At 42.7% G+C, this 27,973-nt stretch overlaps 1 protein-coding gene across 5 annotated transcripts in view; it reads left to right on the forward strand.

Moving 5' to 3' along the window:
* Positions 1-3,505: 3,505 nt before the first annotated feature.
* The window catches only part of TCOF1 (treacle ribosome biogenesis factor 1), a 60,527-nt gene continuing 36,059 nt past the window's right edge, over positions 3,506-27,973 (forward strand). For 3 of the 5 annotated variants that reach the window (XM_061617369.1, XM_061617370.1, XM_061617371.1), the window contains exons 1-8: positions 3,506-3,787; positions 11,187-11,242; positions 17,283-17,410; positions 18,003-18,100; positions 19,096-19,450; positions 20,558-20,643; positions 21,970-22,200; positions 23,019-23,270. In XM_061617369.1, the coding sequence (XP_061473353.1) occupies positions 3,671-3,787; positions 11,187-11,242; positions 17,283-17,410; positions 18,003-18,100; positions 19,096-19,450; positions 20,558-20,643; positions 21,970-22,200; positions 23,019-23,270 (1,323 nt within the window). In that variant the 5' untranslated portion in view covers positions 3,506-3,670. The remainder of the gene's footprint in view (positions 3,788-11,186; positions 11,243-17,282; positions 17,411-18,002; positions 18,101-19,095; positions 19,451-20,557; positions 20,644-21,969; positions 22,201-23,018; positions 23,271-27,973) is intronic. The other 2 variants (XM_061617368.1, XM_061617367.1) reach the window with 1 other exon arrangement.

Below are 27,973 nucleotides of genomic sequence, written 5' to 3' on the forward strand. Positions count from 1 at the left end.
CAAAAAAGATATTGTAGAGTTGGAAAAGGTTCAGAAAAGGGCAACCAGAATGATTAAGGGGATGGAGAGAGTCCTCTGTTGTTGTTGTTATGTGCCTCCAAGTCAACTACAACTTATGGCAACCCTATCAATCAGCGACCTCCAAGAGCATCTGTCATGAACCACCCTGTTCAGATCTTGTAAGTTCAGGTCTGTGGCTTCCTTTATGGAATCAATCCATCTCAAAATATTGCAGCATTTGGAGCTTTTTAGTTTAGAGAAAAAGTGAGTCAGAGGGAACATGGGGGTTACACTCCCCTTGAAGGAACAGGTTCGTAGCTTGGGGGTTCTTTTCGATCCATTCCTGTCTCTTGAGGCTCAGGTAGCCTCGGTGGCACAGAATGCGTTCTACCACCTTTGGTTGGTAACCCAGCTACGTCCCTATCTGGACAGCGACGACCTCGCCTCAGTTGTGCATGCTCTGGTAACCTCTAGATTGGACTACTGCAATGCGCTCTACGTGGGGCTGCCTTTGAAAACAGTCCGGAAACTACAGCTAGTGCAAAACGCAGCAGCCAGACTGTTGACGAGGACCAGACGGTCCGCACATATAACACCTGTTCTGGCGCGTTTGCACTGGCTACCTATTTGTTTCTGGGCTAAATTCAAAGTGCTAGTTTTGACTTATAAAGCCTTACACGGTGCGGGACCACAATACCTGGCGGAACACCTCTCTCGATATGAACCTACCCGATCACTACGTTCAACATCAAAGGCCCTCCTCTGAGCTCCGACTCACCAAGAGGCTCGGAGGGTTGTAATGAGATCTAGGGCCTTTTCAGTGGTGGCCCCCGAACTATGGAATAGTTTCCCCGACGAGGTGCGCCTGGCGCCTACACTTCTATCCTTTTGGCGCCAGGTTAAAACCTTTTTATTTTCCCAGGCATTTTAACATATTTTATTGTTGTTAATATATACCAGGCTGTTAAATACTTAAATGTATGTTTTTAGTGTTTTATTGTCATTTTATTGTATTTGTTGCCTTGTATTCACTTTATGCTGTACACCGCCCTGAGAGCCTCAGGCTTTGGGCGGTATAAAAATCGAATAAAATAAATAAATAAATAAATAAAAGAAGTGTATAAAATTATGCATGGCATGGGCAAAGTGGATAGAGAAAAGCTTTTATCTCTCTCACATAACACTAGAATTCTTGGACATTCAATGAAGCTGAATACTGGAAGATTCAGGACAGACAAAATAAAGTACTGCTTCACGCAGCACATAGTTAACCTATGGAATTCACTCCCATGAGGCAGTGATGGCCAACAACATGTATGGCTTTAAAAGATTAGACAAATTCATGGAGAAAAAGGCTATCAATGACTACTAGTCATGATGGCTGTGCTCTACCAACTGTATGATGAAGAACCAGAAATTGTAGAATGTGAGGTGAAAGCTGCTCTTAAAATACTTGGAAGATACAAATCACCAGGACAGATGGCATACCAGAAGAGTTGCTACAAGTTACTGAGACTGAATCTGTCAAAATTGTGACAAAAATTTGTCAGCAAATATGGAAAACTAAACAATGGCCCACAGACTGGAAGCATTCAATATACATCCCAATTCCAAAGAAATGGGATCCCAGGGAATGCAGTAATTACAGAACTATCGCCTTAATATCCCATGCAAGTAAACTAATGCTCAAGATTCTACAACAAAGGCTTGTACCATATATGGAGCGAGAAATGCCAGACGTCCAAGCTGGATTTAGAAAGGGAAGAGACACCAGAAATCATATTGCAAACATACGTTGGATAATGGAATGGAGCAAGGAATTTCAGAAGAAAATCACCCTGTGCTTTATAGTCTACAGCAAAGCCTTTGACTGTGTAGATCATGAAAAACTATGGAATGCTTTAAAAAAAATGGGGGTGCCACAGCATCTGATTGTCCTGATGCGCAACCTATACTCTGGACAAGAGGCTACTGTAAGGACAGAATATGGAGAAACCAATTGGTTCCCAATCAGAAAGGATGTGAGACAGGGGTGTATGTTATCACCCTATTTGTTTAATCTATATGTTGAACATATCATACGGAAAGCAGGGTTGGACCAAGATGAAGGAGATGTGAAAACTGGGAGAAACATCAATAATTAAAGATATGCAGACAAATACCATACTACTAGCAGAAACCAGTAATGATTTTGAAATGAATGCTGTTGAAAGTTAAAGAGGAAAGCACAAAAGCAGAACTACAGCTCAACATAAAGTAATGACAACAGAAGATTTATGTAACTTTGAAGTTGACAATGAGGGCATTGAACTTGTTAAGGATTATCAATACCTTGGCACAGTCATTAACCAAAATAGAGACAATAGTCAAGAAATCAGAAGAAGACTAGGACTGGGGAGGGCAGCTATGAGAGAAAAGGTTCTTAAATGCAAAGATGTATCACTGAACACTAAAGTCAGAATCATTCAGACCATGGTATTCCCGATCTCTATTTACAGAGTGAAAGTTGGACAATGAAAAAAGAAGGTAAGAGAAAAATCAACTCATTTGAAATATGGTGCTGGAGCTTTGCGCATACCATGGACTGCAAAAAATACAAATAATTGGGTGTTAGAACAAATTAAACCAGAACTATCACTAGAAGCTAAAAGGATGAAACGGAGGTTATCATACTTTGGACACATAATGGGAAGATATGATTCACTAGAAAAGGCAATAAAGCTGGGAAAAACAGAAGGGAGTAGAAAAAAAGGAAGACCAAGACCAAACAAGAGATGGATTGATTCCATAAAGGAAGCCACAGACCTGAACTTACAAGATCTGAACAGGGTGGTTCATAACAGATGCTATTGGAGGTCGCTGATTCATAGGGTCGCCATAAGTTGTAATCAATGATATAACAGCAACTACAATGCTTCTGAAAACCAGTTGCTGGAAGCCTCAGGAGGGGAGAGTGCTCTTGCACTCAGGTCCTGGTTGTGGGCTTCCCATGGGCATTGGCTTAGCTACTGTGAGAACAGGATGCTGGACTGGATGGGCCACTGGCCTGGCAGGCTCTAATTATGTTCTTATAAAACATATTTAAAAATATTCCAATATTGGTCTAGGCAGACTGATCAAGGCAAGGAAACAAAAAACATTGCTGTTGCAATCTCCTAAACTTGTATCCTGTCCTCTTGGCCGTGCCTTTAAAAATACTGTGTTGTACTGTATACAGAAATTCGATCATTTAGGCTGCAATCCAAAACACAGTTACCTGTGAGTAAGTCCCATTGAACCCAATGGAGCTTACTTCCGAGTAGACATGTACTGGATTGCAGCCTTAAGGCTTAAATGTTCGATTTCTTTCTAAATTTTAACACAGCACCGCCATCATGGAAAACACAAGCCTTGCCCTGAGGCTCCGAACACGATACTCAACGGAAGCGCAACAATCACAAGAAAGGGCACTTGCAAAGTTTTGCGATAAGACTACACTTCCCAGAAGCACTTGGAGTTGCGTCGAAGGAACAGGAAGTGAAGCGTACGTACAAATGCATGGTCAAAGGGTAAAGCAGCTGCACGAGGTTAGCTGCATGTGGCTTATCAGCCACACTCTCTAAACCCGAGGCCTGCGTTGATTGCAATGTACACGGGGTAAAGGCTGCGACGAACTATTTGAATCAGTACCATGGCGGCGGCAGCAGGAGGAAGCGAGCTGAAAGAGCTGCTGGCTCTGATACACCAGTGCTTGGTCCAGATTGGTTATGAGAGAGCAGCAAAGGAGCTGTTGGTACAGAGTGGCCAGGTAACTGCACTGCATCCCACGTGGGTGGAAATGTGGGATCCTGGGGAGCTTTGCTTCCCTTCACTTGTAATCCTTCTCGAGGCTCAAGTCATTGCCTCGATAGTAGTGACCATGTGGGAGATTAAAACTCCTACCCTATGAAGTCTTCCTCTTTGGTTTAACGAGGCAATCAATTGACTTCAAACCCCACATCCAATAATTCTGCAGAATGGAAGAACCTGTCTTGGGAAAGCATCTCTTTCTCTCTCCAGTTTTCATAATAGTAGTGTTTGTTTGCCTTGCAAGGCTATTGCAAGGACTTATTCCATTCTCTATGCAGCTCGTCTTACCTTTTGAGCCCTCCCACGGTTCCTATCAAAACAACTACTGCAATACATATCTCGGGATTATTTATTTCAACAATTTATAGCCCATGGAACACAATAATCTCTAAGTGGTTTTCAGTAAGGTTTAAAAGATAAAATAAAGACAAGATCAGTTAACGCTAACCAAAAATCAGAAAGCTTACTTAAAATTCATATAGAAATAAAAAGGTTTTCACCAGGTGCTGGAAGTTCAGCAGGGAAGGGAGGCTGTCTGATCTCAGCTAAGAGGGAGTTCTACAGAACTGGCTCACAAGACTGAAGGCACAGCTCCTGGTGGATATGACTTCTGCATCCAAGCCTTGGAGGAACATAACAATGACTCCCTTAAAGACTTCTGTGGCCAGGCAAGGATATAAGGAACTGGGCAGTCCTTGTATATAATGAGGCAGACTTTAATTTTCCCTCTTTGGGCGCATGTCTAGTAGATTTCCTGGGCAGGTGGTTTTACAAATGCACTGATTCAGTATGTTGACAACCACAAACCAAGTGGGGGCTTGTTAAATGAATAGAGGAAACTTGAGATTAGTAGGGTGGGTGTGGAATGGTGTTGCAGTCCAGAAGAGCAACTGTGGTACAGATATTTCTGTCCAGGTTGTAACACTGCTTGAGGAATCTCTTCCTCCCCCTTTTTTCAGTTTGGTTCTATAGTGAATTAAACCAGTTGTTGGATAATGTGCTGTCTCGATCTGCAGAATTAGCAAACATGAGTTTCATTGTAGACTGGGAAATATAGCCTATGAATTCAGATTAAATACCTTTCACAATGGGGGTATCTTTGAATGATAATCAATTGATTTTTCTATCCTTTCTATGCACTCCTATGGTTAGATTTGGACTGTGAATTCTAATCTGCATTTTGACAATTGAGAGTCAGAGTTATTACAGATTAACTAATCAAGAGTAAAGTGTTCTTGTGTTTTTTGTTTTATATTGATATCCTTGAACCTAACCTAACTGGGTTGTTTAGTATTGTAAGGAGGGTGGTGCTTTTAGGAGAACGTTGATTAGATAGCCCACTTGAGCTGCCATCGTCCTGATTCCAGTGTGGACTGATTCACACATGCATGCATAATATTTAGTGACTTGCAGCTGAATCTGTGAACTGCTAGGTGCAGGAAAAAATGTTTGAGGAGCCTGAAGCAATAAGAAACTGAAACCTCTGGGTGATATCTCATGTTAATCACACTGTTAGTCTATGCACTGAAAGCAATGGACTTGAGTAGAACTGATGTCTGATCTCAGGCTGTTTCACAGATGCAGGTTTATCCAGTGATACGCTTTCATGTGTGCCCTAACCCTGGTAAATGTAAGAGTTCCATTTAAAGTACAATTGTGGTTCGCTGTTTGCTTATAGACCTGAAGCCACCTCATGATAAAATATGTGAGTTTTACATTAACTGATCTACTTGATGGGTGTATACCACTGGTTAAATATTGAATGTATTAAAAATATAAGCAGTAGAGGAAATGGGGGTTAGTGTGATGTTTGAGTATAGCTCAAGAAATGAGGATTTTTAAAAAAACAAAACCTTGATGTTTACACTCACTTGAGCAAGCTACTTGTGACCTATCCTAAAATTTATTTACAATTGAGGTATTTGAGGCCACAACCCAGAAACCACTGACTTTGTAAAAACTAATAAATTCAAGTTGGTCTTGGAGATGTGCTTGCAGCTGCTAATGGTATCTTCCATCTGATTTTAAAATAATTTATATAGGTTAAAATACCTTGCAATACAGCAGCACACTTGACAGAGCTTGGAAAAGTTACTTTTTTGAACTACAACTCCCATCAGCCCCAGCCAGCATGGCCACTGGATTGGGCTGATGGGAGTTGTAGTTCAAAAAAGTAACTTTTCCAAGCTCTGCCTTGAACAGTCTGTATATTTTCACCATGGTCATCCCTGTGGGTTCTGTGCCCAGGGATGGGGAACCTGTGGCCCTCTTGATGTTGATGGTCTACACCTCACACCACCCCTGACTATTGGCAGATTGGAGCTGGAGAGCCACAGGGTCTTCCAACCCTGTGTAACCTCCTAAGCTGATGATCTCCGATATGTTGTTGTTGATGATGATGATGATATTTATTTATACCCCGCCCTTTTTCCGAACTGGAACTCAAGGCGGCTTCCAGATAAAAATAAGTACATACCATTAAGAACATATAAACATATAAAACATATAAACATATAAAAATCAGCATTAAAACAGAATTAAACTATTAAGATGTTAAAACCAATTAGCCATACGCTTAAAATACTGCAACCCAGTTTAAGAACATACAAGTAAAACAATAACGTACAGCACCCTCTTAATAATAATAATAATAATAATAATAATAATAATAATAATTTATTTATTGGTCCCCTATCTGTCCAGGTTAGTGGACACTCTAGGCGACTTACAATAACAAAAAGCTATACATAATATACATATACAAAAACAAACCACAGTCCTAAACAATTTAAAACCAATTTCCAATTAAAACATCATAAAATGAATCCTCCTTAATCCCACAAAAAAAAAAGCAAACACACACCCAGGCCACCCCAGCCAGCCGGCTTATGTATCCCTCCAAAGAGGGACAGGTGGTAGCAATCAGTCCCAGCTGGCTGGGTACCTGGGGCCTGGTCCTGCAGGATGAAGGTCTGCCAGGCAGAAGTCCCACAGGGAAGGGTGGTGGAGGTGGTGATCCCACAGCAGCAGCAGCAGCAGCAGCAGACTCTCCTTCCCTGGGCGGCGATGTTCTCTTCCTGCAGGCCCTGGGTCTTCAATCACTAACTACCCTTAAAGCCTTCAGTTCCAAAGACCTGCCGGAAGAAAAAAGTCTTTACCTGTCGGCGGAAGGGCTGCACAGAGGAGTCCATTTGTTCGGGAGCCTAGGGGCAGCTACCGAAAAGACCCTGTCTCGTGACCCCACCAGTCGCACTTGTGAAGGTGTTGGGATTGCGAGAAGGGTCTCTCCTGAAGATCTCAGGGTCCGGGCAGGTTTATATAGGGAGATACGGTCTGACAGATAGCCTGGACCTAAGCTGTATAGGGCTTTATAGGTCATAACCAGCACTTTGAATTTTGTCCAGAAACAGATTGGCAGCCAGTGGAGCTGTTGCAGCAGGGGAGTTGTATGATCCCTGTAACCAGCCCCAATTAACATTCTGGCTGCAGCTCATTGCACCAACTGAAGTTCCAAACAGTCTTCAAAGGCAGCCCCATGTAGAGTGTGTTACAGTAGTCTAAGCGGGATGTAACTAAGGCATGTGTCACCATGGCCAGATCAGACGACTCCAGGAATGGGCGCAGTTGGCGCACTAGTCATAACTCTGCAAAAGCATTCCTGGCCACCGCAGAAACCTGGGCCTCCAGGTTTAAGGCTGAGTCCAGGAGCACACCCAAACTGCGAACCTGTGTCTTCAGGGGGAGTGTAACCCCGTCCAGCACAGGCTGAATCCCTATTCCCTGATCCACCTTTCGACTAACTAGGAGCACCTCTGTCTTGTCTGGATTAAGCTTCAGCTTGTTCACCCTCATCCAGTCCTCCACTGCTGTCAGACACTGGTTTAGAACTGAGACAGGTTCCTTGGTTTTAGGCGGAAAGGAGAAATAGAATTGGGTGTCATCAGCATACTGATGGCACCGAACCCCAAACCTCCGGACAACCTCTCCCAGCAGTTTCATGTAGATATTAAATAGCACAGGGGACAAAACTGAACCCTAAGGGACCCCACAGGCCAATGGCCAGGGGGTCGAACAGGAATCCCCCAACACCACCTTCTTGGTTCGCCCCTCCAGGAAGGAACGGAGCCATCGTAAAACAGTGCCCCCAAGTCCCATCCTGGCAAGCTGACCCAGAAGGATACCATGGTCGATGGTATCAAAAGCCTCTGAGAGGTCCAACAGAACCAACAGGGACATACTCCCCCTGTCCAGTTCTCTGCGTAGGTCATCCACCAAGGCGATCAAAGCCGTCTCCGTCCCATAACCAGGTCTGAAACCAGACTGAAATGGTTCTAGATAATCCGTTTCATCCAGGAATTCTTGGAGCTGGGAGGCCACCACACGCTCTAGTATCTTGCCCAGAAATGGGATAGTAGACACTGGCCGATAATTATCCATAATAGAGGGGTCTAGGGAGGGCTTTTTCAGCAAAGGCCTTACAACTGCCTCCTTTAGGCACATTGGAACTCTGCCTTGTTGTAGGGAGGCAGTGACCACTTCCTTCACCCACTCAGTCCGGCTCCCTCTAGCACTTTTAATAAGCCAGGAAGGGCAAGGGTCTAGCAGACATGTGGTGGCCCTCACTTCTCCAAGGATCCTGTCCACATCCTCGGGTTGTACAAGTTGAAAAGAATCCATTATTATTGGACAGACAGGAGCCAAAGTTATATTCACTGAGCCTGTATCAGCTATAGCATCCAAGTCGGAACGAATCTGAACGATTTTATCTGTGAAGTGCCGTGCAAATTCTTGACAGCGGACTGTTGAGTGGTCTGTATTGCCCTCTCAGGGGCCAGAATGTAAAAGACCCCTGACCACGCGAAACAGCTCCGCTGGTCGGCTCCCCACAGACGCAATGGTGGCTGAAAAGAATAATTTCTTTGCTGCCTGCACTGGCAGTGCAGGCAGCCAGGAAATTATTGCCACGGTGTAGGCCTTCAAATAGGCTCTAGCCCGTATTTGGTCAGACTCACTCCGAGTGTCCCGCCAACATCGCACTAGCCTCCGTCTCATTTGTTTCACCACCATCAGCTTCCTGGTAAACCAGGGGGCTGGTTTGGCTCCATTCCGTGAGAGGGGACGCTCAGGAGCGATCATGTCCACCGCCTTGGCCATTTCCCCATTCCAGAGGTCAGCCAGAGCGTCAACAGAATCGCCTGCCGAGGTGACAGGAAAAACCCCAAGAGCTCTCAGGAAACCATCTCTGCCTTGGTAAATACCCTGCCCACCCTTCTGGTCTGTGCAAGCCCCAGCCAAGGATCAGGCTTTTGGTAAACCAAGAAAATATTTATTTTTAAACACCAGGAAATAACAAGATTACTTATAGTATATTTAACAAGCGTATGGTTTCATGTGTAACTCTTTATGTTTCTAGTCATATATAATCTGCCTCAATACCAGCCTAATATAATCCAGCCCACAACCAACAGAACTCCAATCAACCCAAACTCCACAACCAACCGAACAACCCTCAACTGTCATCCTCTCATTTATACCTTCAGCCACTCAAACATTCAGCCAATCATCATACAGCATTCTCCAGCATTCTAGCCCATGTACTCCCCCCTCTAACTCAATCTACTTAATAAACCTGCACTTACCATATATACAGTAATATCTATATACAAGGACATCACAAGCACCACTCAGATATTAGACTGAGACAAAACGAGAATTTAATCAGTCAGGGTTGCAATTGGGAAGTATTTTCTAGTATGGAGGAGAATCATGCTACTTGTATATAGAATGGGGGAAGTCAGACGTAGTTGGTGTTGATGGAGATATTATGAGGACTGTTAACATAACACTGGATTAAAAACAAGTCTGGAGGGAATATTTATGGTTTTAAGGGCTAGCCGTTTGTTGAGCATTCACATTGAAGTCATGGGGCTGCAGGCTTTTACCACCTAGAAATAACATTGTAGAGTAAGTAATGTTAATATTAGGGGTGTTCAGATAAGCCCCTCTCATGCATTGTGAAGGATTGTGCCTAGTGCTGGCTGTGCCTCCCTCCGCCATGACTTGTATGAGAAAGGTATTAATGTGCATTTAAATGTACGTGCATATAGCATTCCTCCATGGGCCATTCAGAATCCCGCTGCTAGCATAGAGAACCTATATGTGTGTGTACTGGTTTACATACAGCACTTCTTCTCAAATGTGATGAAAGCTTCCCAGCAAGGGTTGCTGGTGTGGGCACTCCTCTTAGTGTACAGTATGTGGTTCTCCCCCCTGCTGAAAACATTTAGATTGTAGTCATGACAGGCAAATTAGGTTTAGAGCCAATAATGGCTATATTGACAGTTTATTAAGTAGCATGCAAGAGAATAAGACTTCAGCAGGATATAACAGCATATCCGTGGTGTCCTTTTAGTTAATGTTTGTTGGCGTAAAGGTAAAGGTGTCCCTGCACTTGTAGTGTGAGTCGTTTCCAACTCTTAGGGTGACGTCTTGTGACGTTTACTAGGCAGACTGTATATATGGGGTGGGATTGCCAGTTCCTTCCCCGGCCTTTCTTTACCCCCCAGCAGAGCTTGGAAAAGTTACTTTTTTGAACTACAACTCCCATCAGCCCCAGCCAGCATGGCCACTGGATTGGGCTGATGGGAGCTGTAGTTCAAAAAAGTAACTTTTCCAAGCTCTGCCCCCCAGCATATGCCAGGTACTCATTTTACTGACCACGGATGGATGGAAGGCTGAGTGGACCTCAACCCCTTTTACCGGAGATTCGACTTCCTCCTTCCGTTGGAATTGAACTCCGGCCGTGAGCAGAGCTTCGGCTGCGTTACCGCCGCTTACCACTCTGGCCACGGAGGATCTTGTTTGTTGGCAGCCACTGGTAATTTTGTATGTGCTTGTTTCCTCAACATGCTAGTCCACAGTCATCAGCTATTTGGATATATTTTTCAGTGCTGATAATAATGTTTCCTGTCATAGTTGGTGCTTATTAGTCACTTGGTTGTTGCAACTGCCCATGCTCCTCTTAAAAAAATTGAGAGTACTTGATATGTACGTATACCAGGTATATTTTAATCTGGTGCCAGGGACTCTATTTACTATTTTGTATTTATCTTTTTGCTGTATATAAATATAAAATTAGTGGGGTTTGTGTATATATTCTACAATGAGAAGACATTAGTTGTGTGCTGGGAGCATTATGTGACCAATACCATTGCAACTGTTTCCCTTTATTATGCAGTTCTTGATTCTGAACAGTTGCTTTTTCATTAAAAAAAGGGGGGGGTATGTTAGCTGAAGATCGGGTTTTTTGTTCTTCATATAAGTAAAACAAAGAATTAACTTTTCTTTTTCTTGTACAGAAGACCTTCCCTTCATCCCCAGTCCCTCTCAGGGACATCTTCATTCAGTGGAAAAAGTAAGTTAACAATAATAAAACCAAACATCCTATTTATTGCATTAAGTTGTGGTGCATTTTGTCCAATATTGCCTAACAGCCACATTTAATTAGCCACTGGGCCAGCATAATCCATCCTAACTAAAATGTTGCTGTCTAAAAATAGCCCAGTTTCAGTCTTTAATGTAAGGGGAAAGTATATCTACCTGGCTCATTTAATATTTTCTACTTGGCTTTTCTGCTTTTTAATTGTAAAAAAAAAATCCCTTTTGATTGCAATTAGATCACCGAGATAAGTACACGAATCAGTTTGAAAATGAGTGTCATTGTTTCCCCCCCCCTCAAAGTAACCTGGTATTTTGTACCACAATTCAACCTCCAGAGGTTTTTTGTACTACAATTCCCATAATACCTGACCATGGGGCCATAATGAGTGGGGATTATGGGAGTTATAGCCCAAAACATCTGGAGGGCACCAGGTTTGGGAAGGCTTTTCCTGTGACTTTCATGTAAAAAGAAAAGCCTTCCCAAACCTGGTGCCCTCCAGATGTTTTGGGCTATAACTCCCATCATCCCCACTCATTATGGCCCAATGGTCAGGTATTATGGGAATTGTAGTTCAAAACATCTGGAGGGCAAAAGGTTTGAGAAAAGCTACATTCAAGGAAAGCAGTGACTTTCAGATTCCTGCTGCTCACAGCAAGGGAATTATGTAAGTCTCCTGCTACTAGATGGGAAGTGTCAGTCTCTGCTTCCTTCAGACTAGAATTTCAGTCTTGTCAAATTCATACATACCTGTATCTCCATATATACAGCAGGAATAACAAAAAGTTGTTTGGTAGTTCTGTTCTAAAGAGATCAGAATTCTTTTATGGTAGGTTGGCCAGTCTCTCTGAACAACTTAGTACACAAAACATACTGATTGGACACTGAACAAGGCCTCTGAAACCTGTCATGAGCAGGGCACCAAACTAGAAGCGAGCCCTTCCTAGGTTGAGAGGCTATGAACCCCCACGTTATTCAAAAAATCTTGTAGGTATTGTTTCTGTTTAAGTAATCCCTTTTCCTTAAAGTTTGGTATCATAGAATTGTAGAGGTGTAGGGGGCCTATAAGGCCACTGAGTCCAACTCCCTGCTCAATGCAGGAATCCAAATTAGAGCATACCTGACAGGTGGATGTCCAGCTGCCTCTTGAAGGCCTCCAGTGTTGGAGAGCCCACCACCTCCCTAGGAAATTGGTTCCATTGTCATACTGCTCTAACAGTTAGGAAGTTTTTCCTGATGTTCAGTTGAAATCTGGCTTCCTCTAACTTCAGCCCATTGTTCAGTGACCTGCACTCTGGGACGATTGAGAAGAGATCCTGGTCCTCCTCTGTGTGACAACCTTTCAAGTACTTGAATTGCGCTATCATATCTCCCCCAGTCTTCTCTTCTCGAGGCTAAACATGCCCAGTTCTTTCAATCTCTCCTCATAGGGCTTTGTTTCTAGTCCCCTGATCATGCTTATTGCCCTCCTCTGAACTCGTTCCAGTTTATGTGCATCCTTCTTAAAGTGCTGGATGCAGTACTTTAGATGAGGCCTAACCAGTGTTGAATAGAGGGGAACCAATAATTCATGCAATTTGGAAACTATACTTCTGTTAATGCGGCCTAAAATAGCATTTGCCTTTTTTGCAGCGACATCATGCTGTTTGCTTATATTCAGCTTGTGATCAACAACAATCCCAAGTATCCCCCATCTTATAACTGTGCATTTGGTTTCTTTTTTCTAGGTGTAGAACTTTGCACTTATCCCTGTTAAATTTCATTCTGTTGTTTTCAGCCCAATGCCCCAGCCTATCATGAGCCCTTTGAATTTTGTTTCTGTCTTCCAAAGTATTAGCTATCCCTCCCAATTTTGTATCATCTGCAAATTTGATAAGCGTTCCCCGAACCTCCTTATCCAACACATTAATAAAAATGTTGAGGAGCACTGGACCCAGGACCGAGCCCTGCGGAACCATTGATAAGCACTCTTTGAATACAATTCTGTAGCCAACTATGGATCCACTTGATAGTTGTTCCATCCAGCCCACATTTAGCTAGCTTGCTAATCAGAATATCATGGGGCACTTTGTCAAAAGGTTTGCTGAAGCTGAGATATATTATGTCCACAGCATTCCCACAGTCTACCAGGGAGGTTACCCTATCAAAAAATGAGATTAGTCTGGCAGGATTTGTTAATGACAAATCCATGTTGGCTTCTAGTAAACACAACATTATTTTCAAGGTGCTTACAGATTGACCACTTTATAATCTGCAGAATTTTCCCAGGGATCAATGTCAGGGTGACTGGTCTGTAGTTCCCCATTTCCTCCTTTTTGCCCTTTTTGAAGATTGGGACAACATTAACCCGCCTCCAGTCATCTGACACTTCACCCATCTTCCACGATTTCGCAAAGATAATAGACAGTGGTTCCGAGAGTTCTTCAGCCAATTCCTTCAGTACCCTAGGATGCAGTTCATCAGGCCTTGCAAAGTGACCTCATTCAAAGTGATTAGGTATTCCTTGACCCTTTGTTTATCATTTTCAAGTGGCAATCCTGCCCCTTCCGCTTCACGTTTCTCAAGAGGGTCATAGACCCTCTTTTTGGAGAAGACTGAGCCAAAGTAGGAATTGAGCACTTCTGCCTTTTCTTTGTCATCTGTTATCATTTGGCCATCCTCATTGAGTAGCTGTATCACCATTTCTTTTCTCTATCTTTTACTATGGATATAGCTGAAGAAAGTTTTTTGTTGCTTTTGGCATCTCTTGCTAACCTCAGCTCATTCTAAGCTTTAGCCTTCATAGTGCCATCCCTGGAATTCCGTGCTACCTGTCTGTACTCTTCCTTTGTGGTCTGGCCGTCCTTCCACTTCCTATATGTGTCCTTTTTTGTTTTCAGGTCCTCTCTAAATAATTAGTGCTGCTTGTACAAGTAGGAGAGCCAGTGTGGTGTAGTGGTTAAGGTGTTGGACTATGATCTGAGAGACCAGGGTTCGAATCCCCCACACAGCCATGAAGCGCACTGGGTGACCTTGGGCCAGTCACTGCCTCTCAGCCTCATGAAAACCCTATTCATAGGATTGGCATAAGTTGGAATCAACTTGAAGGCAGTACAAGCCCAAGCTTTTACAAGTAAGCATAATTGTTCAAGCATAATTAGTGCTGCTTGTAACAGCAAGTTTACTTGTGTGGCTATTTGAAATATTTGGATGTGCATTTCTTCTTAAAATGGATAAAAATGCATTCTGACCATTTTATATTAAGCACAAATGACATTTCATTTTTAATGGAATTTGGCAGGTCTAATTGGAGGCATTTGTTTGTTTGGACATATTGTATAATTCACAGAAAGGTCACCAGAGTGGGTTGAGAAAACAGAGCAGTGAACTTGATACAGTGGAAAGCTCTGTTCATTTAGACTGCAGTTTATCCTGTGTCTCTGTGCCCCTTTTTCAGTTTGTAAGAGAAGAAATGGGGCAGCAGGCCCTTTCTCCAATCTCTCTGAAATTTAGCAGGCCTAATGCTGTGGGTGGGAAACTGAATGCCTGCAAGTTTCATGCCATTTGGATGGATATGCTGAAGTTGTAGACAGCAAAAGATTGGCTGGATCATCCATTAAAATCGGTGGAAAACAAAAGCAACACAGTTCCCTCCTCTGCTTGCATGCCCCTGTTAGGCACATCCCACTGGGTTTCAGATGAACCCCACCTCACATTCTTTGAACATGTCAGGTTGCACAAGCCACACATTTGGTTTGTTTAATAAAGGGCTATATGCATATACCATTGTACACAGAGATCTCTTTCACCACCCAAGGAGTGATCCTGGACTCGTTCTAGACTCTCGAGGCAAGGAAGGATCCTTCTTGGTCCAGGATTCTTCCTTGGGTGGAGAAGATTTGCATACATATGTCACCACATGCATAGAGCCACTTCTCAAATGTGAGATGGCATAGCCTGTGTGAGCCTGTGGCCTCTTTGTACATTCCAAGAACCCATGGGGGGGAAGCTGAACCTCAGCCCCCCCCCTTGTACTCCTGAAGGCTTCCAGCTTCCTGAGTCAGCATCTCTGGAGCAAGCAAAAAACAAAACCCCTTTTGCCCGGCACATGAAAAGTGGTCTATTATGCCCATATTCTTTTTGCTCAAATTAAAACTTTGAAGGAAGCAGCTAGATAAACACATGACTTTCTGAAGCTCCTTTTCTTGCACGCCATCAACCTGTGACTTCTTATTGACCTTTGTTATGTCTGATAGTATGAATTGTCTGGGGTGGGGTGGGGTGAAAGGATCAAGTGTTTTGTCAATAAATTGCTGTGCTCATATAAGAAACTATGCATAACCTGCTTAATTTTAACTAACGTGATGGTCGCTGTGATGCCCCTGTATTTTTATGACTGTAAATATGGTAAGTGCAGGTTTATTAAGGTATATATGGTAAGTGGATTGAGTTAGAGGGGGGAGTACATGGGTTAGAATGCTGGAGAATGCTGTATGATGATTGGCTGAGCGTTTGAGTGGGTGAAGGTATAAATGAGAGGATGACAGTTGGTTCAGGGTTCTGTTTTGTGGGGGAGTTGGTGGTTGGTTGTGGAGTGTGGATTGGAGTTGGTTGTGGGTTGGATTGTATTTGGCTGGTATTTAGGCAGAATATGTATGACTGGAAACATAAAGAGTGACACTACATGAAACCATACGCTTGTTGAGCATTCCTAAAGTAATCTTGTTATTTTCTGGTGTTATCAAATAAATACTTTTATTGGTTTACCAAAAGCCTGATCCTTGGCTGGGGATATACAGACCAGAAGGGAGGGCAGGGTAATTACCAAGGCTGGAGGAAAACAGTATCAAATAAATGGTGGTAGCGGTGAAGGGAGATATTGTAACATTGTCAAGTATCCAGAGCAACCCAGGATTGTATGCTTTATAGACAAAGATACAGGGGGGTTGTGAACAGCAAGGGCACCCAGACACAAAGTAACAATAAGCCATAGGGAGACTAAGGCAAAGTCTCTAGCAGTATTGTTTACAGGGAGTGACTGGTGGTGCTGCCTAGCAGTGGGATCTTGTGAGATCTGTGCTAGGGTGAGCTAAAGAAAAATAAAAACTACGTTTCTCCCTGCTGGTAGCCACGGGTCGGAGTATCACAGGTGGTGCCGGTGGGAGGAACATTATAGTCACAACTTTGAATGGTTCAGTCTTCTATTTGTTTTTCATTTCTAATGTTTATTTCCAGCTGTTCCTTCCAAAAAGAAGCCCAAAGCAGCTCTGTCTCTCTCTCCCTTGCTGTCTGTCCCATCAAGCTAAAGGGATAGACAAAGGGCTCTCGTGTGCTGTATAGTGTAGTGTACATCTTCCTGCAAGGAAATGTTAGGAAAGGCCAACTTTCCTGTTGAAACTGACCATTGAATTAAGTTTTGTCTTCGTGTGTGTGTGTGCCACTCCCGCTGGAGGCTGGCCCTCAAACTATCAATATGATAGTTACCCTTGTATGTAGGGCTAATTCTCCTCCCTCACTCCTTGTTTTTTTTATTTAAACTATAATCTGTCCATTTTTGTGTGAGGGTGAGTGGTCCATTTGCCAAGCCCTTTTATTTTGTTGTTCTCTTACAATATGTTGAGACTCAATTTTTTTTGACATGGCTGGTAGAGGATCAGTGTGACAGACTTGGAAAATTCCAGCTTCAAATTAGCCATGCAAATAGGATGAAACTATTACTAGGTTTTAATTAAGTTGCTCACTCTAATTTCACGCTCTTGGGTATGATCAGTGTATAGCTTTATTCTTGCCTCTAATACATTAATTTTAAAAGTTAGCTTTGAATGAGAGTTTGTCTAAAGTACAACTTTAATCCCAGTTGTTTTGTAAGTCAAAAAGTACCAAATCTTGTTTTTATTTCTATTGTGCAAAAAAAAAAAATCCCCTCTGAAGGTCCGTGATGGCTCTTGTTTTACAGACAAGCTGTTGAGTATCCCTTTTTAAGCTAACTACTCTTGTTTAACACCTGTTCAATATACTTGTAAAATCTGTCCAACAGAATTTCCTCGCAAACCCAGAAAGAAAAGGCAGATGAAATCAAGAGAGGCAGCCCAGCAAAGATCAGAGTTGCTGATCCCGAGAGCAGCTCTGAGAGCTCAGAGGAGGAAGCAGCAAAACCCATAAAAAGTAAGAGGCCAGGCTGCCTGAGCATTTGGAATGGGGCATTTAAGACATTTTGGGATTTAAGCTTTGAAACTTGGGGCTGTATCCAGCTAAGAGTAGACCATTGGAATTAATGGACTTAAGTTGATCATGTCCATTTGCTTCAGTGGGTTTCCTTGGAGCAGAATTTAGTTGGGTATGCCCATAAATCCCCTAGATTGAGGTGGGTGAACTTTTTTCTGCATTGTCTCAGGGGTGATCTGGGGGTTGCTAGTTGGCTGTGGGTGGGAACCAAGCCATTGGTGAGTCAAAAATTGGTGGGACTGCCTCTTCCCTCTTTTCCTCCTTTCTCTGTTCCCCCCCCGCCACCCTGCCAGGTGAGGGACAAATGCTCTTTCCAGAGGTCTGAACTGATTGCTTGCAAAGTGCTGCAAGTTGCCCATCCCTGCTCTAGATCTTTCACGCCACTGTTCTTCAACCTTGAGCCCCGTGAACCCCAGCCAGCTTATCCTTGAGGGAAGAGAAAGTTTCATACAGCTTTAGTTTCCCTCTCTCTGAAGACACTGGAATCCTGCAGACTTGTATACACTGACATGTCTTTTCACATGGGTTATAGGTAATCTGCCTGTGAATAACAGTTCTGTGGCTACAGCGGAGAGTAGTAGTGAGGATGAGGATTCATCTTCTGAAGAGGAAGCAGTTGCTGGCAAAGTGGTGAGAAAGTATTTCTTATTGCTGCTACTTGTCCAGTATCTTAGACCCTTTCCATATTCCACACAGTCTAAGTTCAGTGAGAAAAATAAAACATACGTTGCTTGCATTACTTAGTCTGCAGCCAGAAGGCCCAAGCTGACCTATTGTAAACATGTTCTTGTTTCTTCTTTTTTGGTCTATTTGTTTAGCGTCTAATTCATAAAGGTCTCAGCCATGGCCCGATATATCACTGTTCCATCCCTTACCATATACATTGTTGGGCCAGGGAGGAAAAGGAACTGTCCTCCCCCCACCCACCCCCAGACTGTGCTCTGGGGTTGCAGTATGGCAGGACAAGAACTGTTTATGGGTTCTCTCCCCTTTTTTTTTTCCCTGCAAAGAGACCTGTAGATTTGTGGAGAAAATCAGGGTGGTAGGTGGCTTCAGATTGCAAAATGGGAGGCATAGGTCCATCTCTTCTAGTTTCATTGGTCTTACAGTAGGGATTCTTGAGAGATATTACAATATAAACCATTTTCCACTTTAAATGCAACCAAATCTACCTTGCTTGAGTGACCATAATAAGTTGCATTCTTTACGTGGTAAATTCTTCCCAAAGCCTGGACTTTCTTTTGTAGGGTTTGTTTTGACGATTTCTGCTTTTGTTTAAGTGAGTTTTGATCTGTGTTTAGATCAAACTCAGTCTTGGGGACATTATACAGAGGGGAGCCTATAATAACAAATGCATAGCTTATAGGGTGAACAACTCCACAATTCAGTCCAGTGCAGGGTTTTTAGAATGGCTATGAGAGAAACGAGAGAACGAAGGTGTCTAATTATTTTCAGGTATGTCTGGAGGTACCAAAATACAGGTTTATTGGAGCTGTTTGTGAACACAGTCTCTGGAGAAGAGCTTGAGACAGGATGGTGGCCTATGCACAGGCCATGTGTAAGATTCAGGCAGTGGTGGTATCTTACAAATGCCCTGGCAAGCATAATGAAATTTCTTCTCTTAGGTGAAAATTCCTGTGACAGGAAATAAAGCTGGTGATTTTCTGCAACTCGCTGCACAAAAGACTAACTCCTTCCCAGGTAAAGGGGTGGCGGTCGCTGCTGTCCAGGCAAAAGGGAGACAGAATAAAGTAACTTCAGATAAGCTGCCAACTCCAGCAGCGGCAAAAGCAGGACAGAGCAAAGTCCTTTCCAGTAAACCAGGACCTGCTTTGCAGTCTCCTGTTGTAACAGGACAAAATGCGGCACAGGTGGCTCCTGCAAAGAAGGCAGCAAACGCTGAAAGCAGCAGCAGCAGCTCATCTGAGAGTGAGGAAGAAAAGGCGCCGGCAATAGTAAAACCCCCAGCACCCAAGCCAGGTAAGGAGCTACTTGGCTTGAAATGTGTGTTACGAGGCATTCCACAAGTGTTGCTCTAGCTCACATTTTTCCTTTGGACTTGCACTGAGGTTGGCTTGTAATGTCTTCGGAATAATGTTGCAGGCTTGATTGTTTCAACTCTGTGTTTTGGTGAAATATCCAAACTGTTCTTGGCTGTAGGAAAAAAATAAACTCCACACACCTGACCATTGCAGATAGATGAAACACCTTAAAGGATCTGAAGGACAGAAATTTATTTAAGTGTGTGTGTGTGTACGTGTGCACGCACGTGTGAATGCATGCATGTGTGTAGCACAGTAACTTTTTGGGTTAAAGTATAATTGAGCTGTCTGAAATCATTTCAGGCTATCAATTTCCATTCTGACGCAGTTCTCATATTTTTCTCGGTTTTGTTTATTCATTTATAAAGACAGTAGCTGATATCCAACTTACTCTGAGTAGACTGCTGAAATTAATGGACAAGTAACTTAAGCCCATTTCAAAGGGTCTACTATGAATACAACTAATGCTGGATATTGGCCAATGCTTTAAAGAAAATACGTCTTTTATCACTTCCATCAACTTGAGGGACATAAATCGACCAGGTTATGACCTAATTTTGCCATAAATTCTTAACATTCCTCCATACTTGGATCTTAAAACATAACTGGCTTTTACTGCAAAGAATATCCTGCTGCTGTGTCATTATTTGTCATAATCTCAAGCATGCGAATGGTGTGTTCAAAACATGCTAACTGGGGTCTAAAGAGGCTTTCTGATAGCATAACACATGTAAATGAAAACACAGCTCTTGTGTCTTGAGAGCTTCTCTTTCATTTCTAGAGAAGAGTAGCAAGCAGCTAGGGCATACCTTTCAAAATGGGAAGATTTTTAGATAATTTAAATGATCTCTTATTATTGGAGGGGCCCTTTAAAACTGGTCTGTGCAAGTATAGAAAAATCTGACAATTGGAATCATAGTAGCCCTAATAAAAATGATGTAGAAGCTTCCTTCTTTTCATTCTTGGACCTTTATAAAATTGCATGTAATGTTCTCTTATGTTAAATGGATTCATCATAAATGCCTTTATCTTTTCCATGTTTTAGCTCTAAAAAAGGCAGAGAGCAGCAGTGAAGATTCAAGTGATAATTCTGACTCCGAAGAAGAAGAAACAAATGCAGTAACACTCCAGGTAACTCCATCCACAGCAGGAGTGGGGGCACAGGCTAGATGCAGCCCATGGTGCTTTTGAATCCATCCTACTCTCCTCATCCCACTCCCCTGTGCCACAGTTGCGGAAAAGAAGGGGAGTAACGGTAGGTGGCATTAAGAAAACAGATGGTCCCACCCACTACCAGCTGACCCTACTACCACTGTCTCCAGCCCTGCCCACCCTGGTGTGTGGTCCACAATGGGATGCGGCACTTGACGAAAAAAATTCCTCACTTCTGATTTAAAAATTCCTATAAGGACACTGAGAATTGCACACATCTTTCTCTGTGAGGTCTGTACTTGGAAGACTCTGCATGCTCTCAAACTCAGGCTGAGGGAGATGGAATTCTCCATTGAGGAAGATGAATTTTTTTTCTCTGTGGACATCAGTGTTTCCTATCGTTGCCTCCCAAAGACAAGTGAATAGCGGAGAGCTGACTGAAATATTAATACACATGACCCACTTCTACATTGAACTGTTCCTCCCACTGCTTTGTTTGAACTTGTCCCTGTGTCACAGTCTCGCTGCATGAGAAAAGCTTAAACATTGGGGAGAAGTCTTCTAGCCTAATTACTCTAAAGAAGCCTTCTGCCACCCAAAGACTTCCAAGGGGAACACAAGCAGTGGATGCATATGGCTTCCATTTCTGTGTCTCCTCTTCTCCCCCCACACACTCCCAGCTCCAGGAGCACTAGAGGGTAGCACTATGTAATGAGACTGAGGTCAAGGAATTTTTGGATCAAGGAAACTATAGGCCTGTCTATTCCTAGGACCCACTCAAAGATTTGGAGCTGTTTTGAAACATCCCTTTCCTGCCTCTTCTCCTTCCACTGAACAAAAGAGGAAAAAATGGAATTTCTTCTGTTCATTTGGTAGGAGAGCAGGTAGAGAGGTGTGTGTGGGGGGGTGTGGGTGTGGGGGCGGTGGCTGTGAGGTCACATTCACTATGACTATCTAAGTTCTCCTTGGGATATTGCTGTCTTATTTTCCTTCTGTTATTTGAGTTCTGTGGGTGTCCTTTGGGTCCTTCATTTGCTGTCTGCATTCTTTAACTGAAACTATTATATCTTTTCTGGAATGGGATTGGTTGGCCCTGCTTTCTAGCTCAGAAGAGGGCTCAGCCCTCTTTTTCCTGTCACCCTAAGAGAAATCCAGTGTCAAACTCCAAACCTGCTCAGGAGTTGGGGCTATCTTGCAGTTAAGTCCTTGGAGGAACTTGCCCTGCCTTGCATCTGCCATGAGAATGTTCCAGTTCTCTCAGCTACCGTGTGCTGATGGCCACCTATTTTTTACCCTTTGTTGTAGGTAAAACCAGCTTTGGAAGGTGGACAGGTCAATACAACACTGGCAAAAAGTTTGCCAGCTACTGCTGTGCCTTCTAAAGGAAATGCGGCAATGGCATCTCCAGCAATGAAAATAGCAAACCAAACCAGAGTAGGGTCTGGAAACGTGGCCAGAAGCTCAAAGCCAACAGACAGTTCAGAGTCTAGTGACTCATCTGACACTGAGGACGAGGAACCCTCCTTGATAGCACAGGTAAGACACATTCAGGACGGTTGCCCTATGTATCTCTCCCTAAGGCAGCGAAGGGGAACCTGTGGCCCTCCAGATGTTGTTGGATTGCAACTCCAGTCATCATGATGGTTGCCTATACCAGCTGGGATTGATGTGAGTTATAGTCCAGCAACATCTGGAGGACCACAGGTTCCCCATCCCTGTTCTAAAGTCTGGAGCACAAGATGCAAGTAGGGATCCTAGCTTAAAAATGAACTGCGGTTTAGACATCACATTATTGAGTCTCCAAACCATGGATTTGGAGGCTCAGCAGTGTGATGTCTGAATGTAGCAAAAATGTAAATTTCTCCCAAAACATCAATATTTAACATGAACGTTTCATAGTACAAGGCCAGAGTGTGTTGTACACCGCCCAGAGAGCTTTCGGGCTTAGGGCGGTATATAAATTAAATTAAATAAATAAATAAATAAATATTACTGTTCTTAAAGCAGCCAGTTCAAAATTAAACACTTGAATTCTGTAGTTCTGTTTGATGGTAGTTCTAGCTGTGTCTATATGATTCTGTTCTTAATGTCATGAACTGTTTTGAAGTATTTGGGAAAGTGGTATAAAAATGTTTCAAAGGAATTAATTTTATTTAAAAGCACCTGACACTAAAAATGCTGAAACTGCCATAATCAGGGAATAGATAAATCAGTATGTGTATCCTATGGCCCCCAAAACAAGTTACCCAGTCTTGAAAGTTGCTTCCCAAAAGTACATGTTGATCTGTTTTCTCTTTAGATTTATTTTTTATTTTATCTGTTCTATACCATTCTTCTAATATTCTTAACAATAGACAAAATCATCTGGAAAAACCCCTCAGACCTTCTCATCACCAGTGAAAAATGCATCAAGTCTTCCATCAAGCAAGGCAGTCTTTACTCCAAACCCTTTGAAGCAAATGCCAAAGACATCTGTGACCGGCCTGGTGAAACAGCCGCCTCCTGCCAAGGCTGCTGGGTGTGCGAAGAAAGCAGAGAGCTCAGAGGGCAGCGAGTCATCATCTGAGAGTGAGGATGAGGCTCTCCCAGTTCCAGTAAGCCAGAAGGTTAGAAATGTGTTGTATTTGAAAAACTGGGATTGACTGTTTTGCTTCCCATATGGGCTAATGCTTTCAAGATGATGCATATTTCTTGTGCATAAAATCTCAGCTGTGCAGAATGTGGTTGCTTTGTTCCATCCCTTGTCCTTGACCAATCTTGTTGAGTACCTTTCAGGCTGTCTCCAGTTCAGTTTGTTCTTCAGCATGTTGCTAATCTACCTTGATATAAAATTGCTTTTCTAATGCTTGCATTTTAACAAGAAAGAGAAGCTGTGGTTGATGAAGCAAAAATGTTTTACTTAAACACACACACCCCAGACATTCACTATTGGAACTGATTTCCAGATGTCGGACATGTGGTAGCTCCCCTGCCCTTAATTTAAGTTTCTAACCCTTGTTAACTCAAGGCTCAGAAATGCAGTTGGTACATCTGTGCCCTTCACAGTGTCCTGTCTTTTTTTGTTATTATCCCATATTCCTGTATGGCCTCTTGCCTTAGTTCCCTGGCCTGTCTTGGGATACATCTGTCACCCTGTGTTGCTCTTTGAGGGAGCTGTTTTGGCAGAGTTGAGTTTACTGAAGACAGCTGATCCGTGAGGCACTTTGCAGTCCTTGCAAAGCTGCAATCTTGAGAACCTACCTGAATTTCAAAGGGAGTGCATCTCTCAAACTACCATCTTGAATTATTGTACCCTACCTGTTTTGTGTGTTGGTTGGTTGGTTGTGTGTTATTTTTTGCCTTGCAATAATCTGTGAGACCAGCATGGTGAAAGCAAGCTGAAAGGAGAGCAATCCATCATTTGCTATCATTTTTGCTGCTGGTTGATAGGTAGCCCCAATTGTTGTTTTACACATCTTTCCTGTTGTGTGTCTTTGATCTGAACTGTCACTTTATCCTCCTGAATACCTTTCCAAATACGTTGTCTTCTCCTAAAGATAGTGTCTGCTAATGGAATTCCAGAAGGTAGCATGTGGAGATGAAAGGAAAGGGGCTTCTAGTAGAAATCTGAAAACAAGTGAGGACCTGCAAAAAGATAAGGAGGGGATAGTTTATTCACCTTCTGGTATGGCTAAATTGATAAGTGGAGCTGGACTAATGCTTCTCTTTAGGAGATCATAGAACTTAAGAAAAGTGGAGATGTCTATCAAGGCCTTATTCCAAGACATCGTGGGCATTGGAGGGAGGAGGGCTTTAAGTTTCTTTTTGCAGAGCAGCTGCCCCTTTCTCCCAGATTTTGAGGTATAAAGGGTTGCAACTAGAAGTTCAAAATTGGTCATAATCTCCAAGATCTCTAGTTAAATGCTAAGAAGCATAAGTGCTAGGAAACTGCCTTATACAAGACAGACCATTGGGCCATCTAGCTCAGTATTGTCAACACTGACTGATAGCGACGTGACAAGAGTATTTTCTCAATCCTGCCTGGAGGTGCTGGGGATTAAATATGGGCCCTTTTGCATGTAGAACATGCACTCAGCCACAGAGCTATGGCCTTGGGTGGAAATCCAGAGGATTTCTGGAATAGCCTTTAAACAGTTGTTGGGATAGAAAATCATTTAAGACTGAATTGGACACACTCTGTTTAAAGACAGCCCCACTAGCTGACAGAAGTAACAGTTTCTGTTCTGGGCAATCAGTTTGCCAAATCATCCTGTCATATGTGGAAGGGCTGGTTAATTTTTTATTATAACTAATCTGCTCAGTATCTCAGTAATGTGCTTTTTGGAGTCAGAAATATTGGTCACACTGGAATATATGGCAGGGTGGAGTTGTGCCACTAATTCTACCAGAGGCTGATAAAAAAATTTCAACGCTATAAATAAAAATCAAGACCTTGAAGAATACATGTATTAATCAATATACTACATCAGATTAAAAGCAAAACAAAAATCTAACAAATTATTCATTGGCCATAAAACCAGTGCAGGTATATACTTGGACAAAATTAATGAAAAACCTGATGGAGGTCTTCAAATGAGTTATTAAATGATGTCTCACTATTAAAAAAGGTCTTCATATTAGACTGTCTAGGCAACTTAATTTTAAATGTCATTTTCTAAGAACATTCTGTACTGCTACCATTTACTAAAAAGAAGTCTCAGCTTCCTTGTGGACTCCTTAGGAATTTTTCTGTAGCTGAGCTATGGTGATAGTGGCAACAACAAACTAAGTCAGGAGTGCTTTGATTTGGATTCCTGCATTGAGTAGGGGGTTGGACTCGATGGCCTTATAGGCCCCTTCCAACTCTACTATTCTATGATTCTGTACGTAGCCAGAAGCTTTCTATCCTTTATAGATCCAAGTTACATTACTTGGAAAATCAAACAATGAGAGAGCAGGATTGAGATCAATGTGACTGATGCAAAACAAATATTTTCCGATGCAAATTACTCTAAATCAATTCAAAATATTCAAAAACCCACAGACTACACATTCTAACAACTTTTCTCTGAAACACTGAATTATATTGTGCATCCACTCTTAAGTGGTAGCAAGTCTCAGTTTCCCCACAACACTTCAAACACACTGGGCAGAGAGAACATTTTTAATGCATTTGGTTAAGACTGGTTAGCATAATATGCAACCAACTTGGCACCTGCTATAGCATGTTTTTGCTTGAAAGCCAAACCATCACTCTGTTCTTGGTCTTTAAACTGCTCAAATACCTTTTCTGTGCGTCAACTAACGGCTCAGACAGTAACCTTTAAGAATCAAATGAGTTTGTTATATTGGCCTGTTCCTAGAAACTGGAAATGAAGGCTATTGCTTATGTTTGTTTTCATTTTTTTTTAATGGCATACATAGTCCATCAACAGAAATACAAAAGAAATAATGCCTCCACATTATTGCCTCCTCTACATCATGATGTCTATGTAAATCCATAGTCCACTGTTCCCCCTTGGAATTCGGACTAGGGATAGCAAACATGAGGAAGAACTTCTGGGTTGTATGGCTAGCTCTCCGTCACATATAAGCAAGACCCAAGCAAACACAGAAGATTAGAAATTGCTTCATTCCTTGCTGGGATGGGCTGCAAGGGGAATGGATTGGCTCAATTTTTTAAATGAGCATCATGTCTAAATTGAACTTTAAGATTTCAGATATTTATTCAGCTGACAAGGTGTCTGTACATTTCCTCCTGAGACAGGGAAGCGAACAAACTTGACTCTGAAGAAGCTGTAGGCTTGTGCTACCGTGGACTGCATCTTTGCATGCAGCTGCTCTTAGAAGTGCAGAGAAAAGGGAAACTCAGCAAGCACTAAATATGAGAAGTAGCAGACGCTTGTGCTTTATGCAAGAAGAATTGCAACGCCCACGGCCTGCAAAAACAGCTTAAAATAATTGTCTTGCATAACTGTGAAACTCGTTAATCCCGTGGTCTTGGATGGGAATAGTTGTGGTGGGGGCAAGGTATGAGAGCTGCATCACACTCTGACTTTGGGGAAATGGAGGTCTTCTCATTCATACTGCTCAAACGAAAGAGTGTTGTAGCACTATAATGCTAATGTTGACTGAAAACGTGCCTTTTTAAACAACAACTTTAGCAGGTTCCTCCTCCCCCCCCCATCCCAGTTAAACACTTCCAGTCTACAGTTCCAATTAAACATTAAGCACTCGGGTTAGTAATGGACAATGATGTTTAAATGAATAAGCATTTCGTGCTATAGAAATAATTATTTCCCCCCTTAATTTAGAGGATGAGCTTGGAACTCTTTCCCCCTCAAATGGCCCTCAGGTGAATTGAGCCTTTGCCTTCCCCATGCCCGCAGATGTGGATGGAACCTAGTACGATGAACACAGAGAGAAAGTGCAATATCCCCGATTAATGAAGAAAGTCAGTTCCAATTCTGCTTGTAGCTTATAGCAGAAAAGCAGTGATTTATTAGCGCTGGGAGCCAGCCGTCTGGAAGCAGGCTGATATCTTGCTCCTAGGCCTGGGAGGGGAGAAAAAAAATGCTGGGCTTGGAAGCTTTTAGGCATCTTGGGCCTTGACTGTTAATTAAATGCCTTACTTATGTAGGATTGGGACAGCCCCTTCAACTCCCAGCCTCTGAGGGATTACCTGTCCTGAATAATCAGACATCCTCAGCTGGACATGGGGGAAACTGGACAAAGTAAGCTTGTGTTAGCAGGCTATATAACCTGTTTCTAAGATGGCTTGGCTTGTTCATCTGAGATTTCTGCAAAGTGCTCTTTTTAAGAATGGAAAAACAGACTTTGCAGTAGGACTGATTTTGAATGATGACACAAAGTTCTTCCCCCCCCCCCCAAAAAAAATGTGGCTTGTGCTTGAGCAAACCATCTGGATTAGTTTTCCAAGCAAAGCAGATCTGGAAATATGGCATGCTTTATGAGCTGGTGCCACAGACAAAGAGCAGACTCTAATCTTACTGATGGGGTCTATCCCAAAATGTTTCCACGAAGGATAGGATGCTGCATCCACAGCACAAAGGAGTGGACTCGATGTCCTTTTCTACGGGTTTCTTGAAGGGCTTTCTGCACTCTTAGAACATAAGAAGCTGCCTTATAGTGTGCGCTGTTGTGCTCAGGTCTTTCTTTTGGTTTTCCCATAGGCATCTGGTTAGCCACCGTGAGAACAGGATGCTGGACTACGTGGCCATTGGCCTGATCCAGCAGGACTCTTCTTGCATTCCTATGAATCAGACCATTGGTCCATCTAGCTCAGTATTGTCTACACTGACAGGCAGTG

Source organism: Rhineura floridana, chromosome 3 (assembly GCF_030035675.1).
Source record: "Rhineura floridana isolate rRhiFlo1 chromosome 3, rRhiFlo1.hap2, whole genome shotgun sequence".
In the NCBI taxonomy this organism is placed as follows: Eukaryota; Metazoa; Chordata; class Lepidosauria; order Squamata; family Rhineuridae; genus Rhineura; species Rhineura floridana.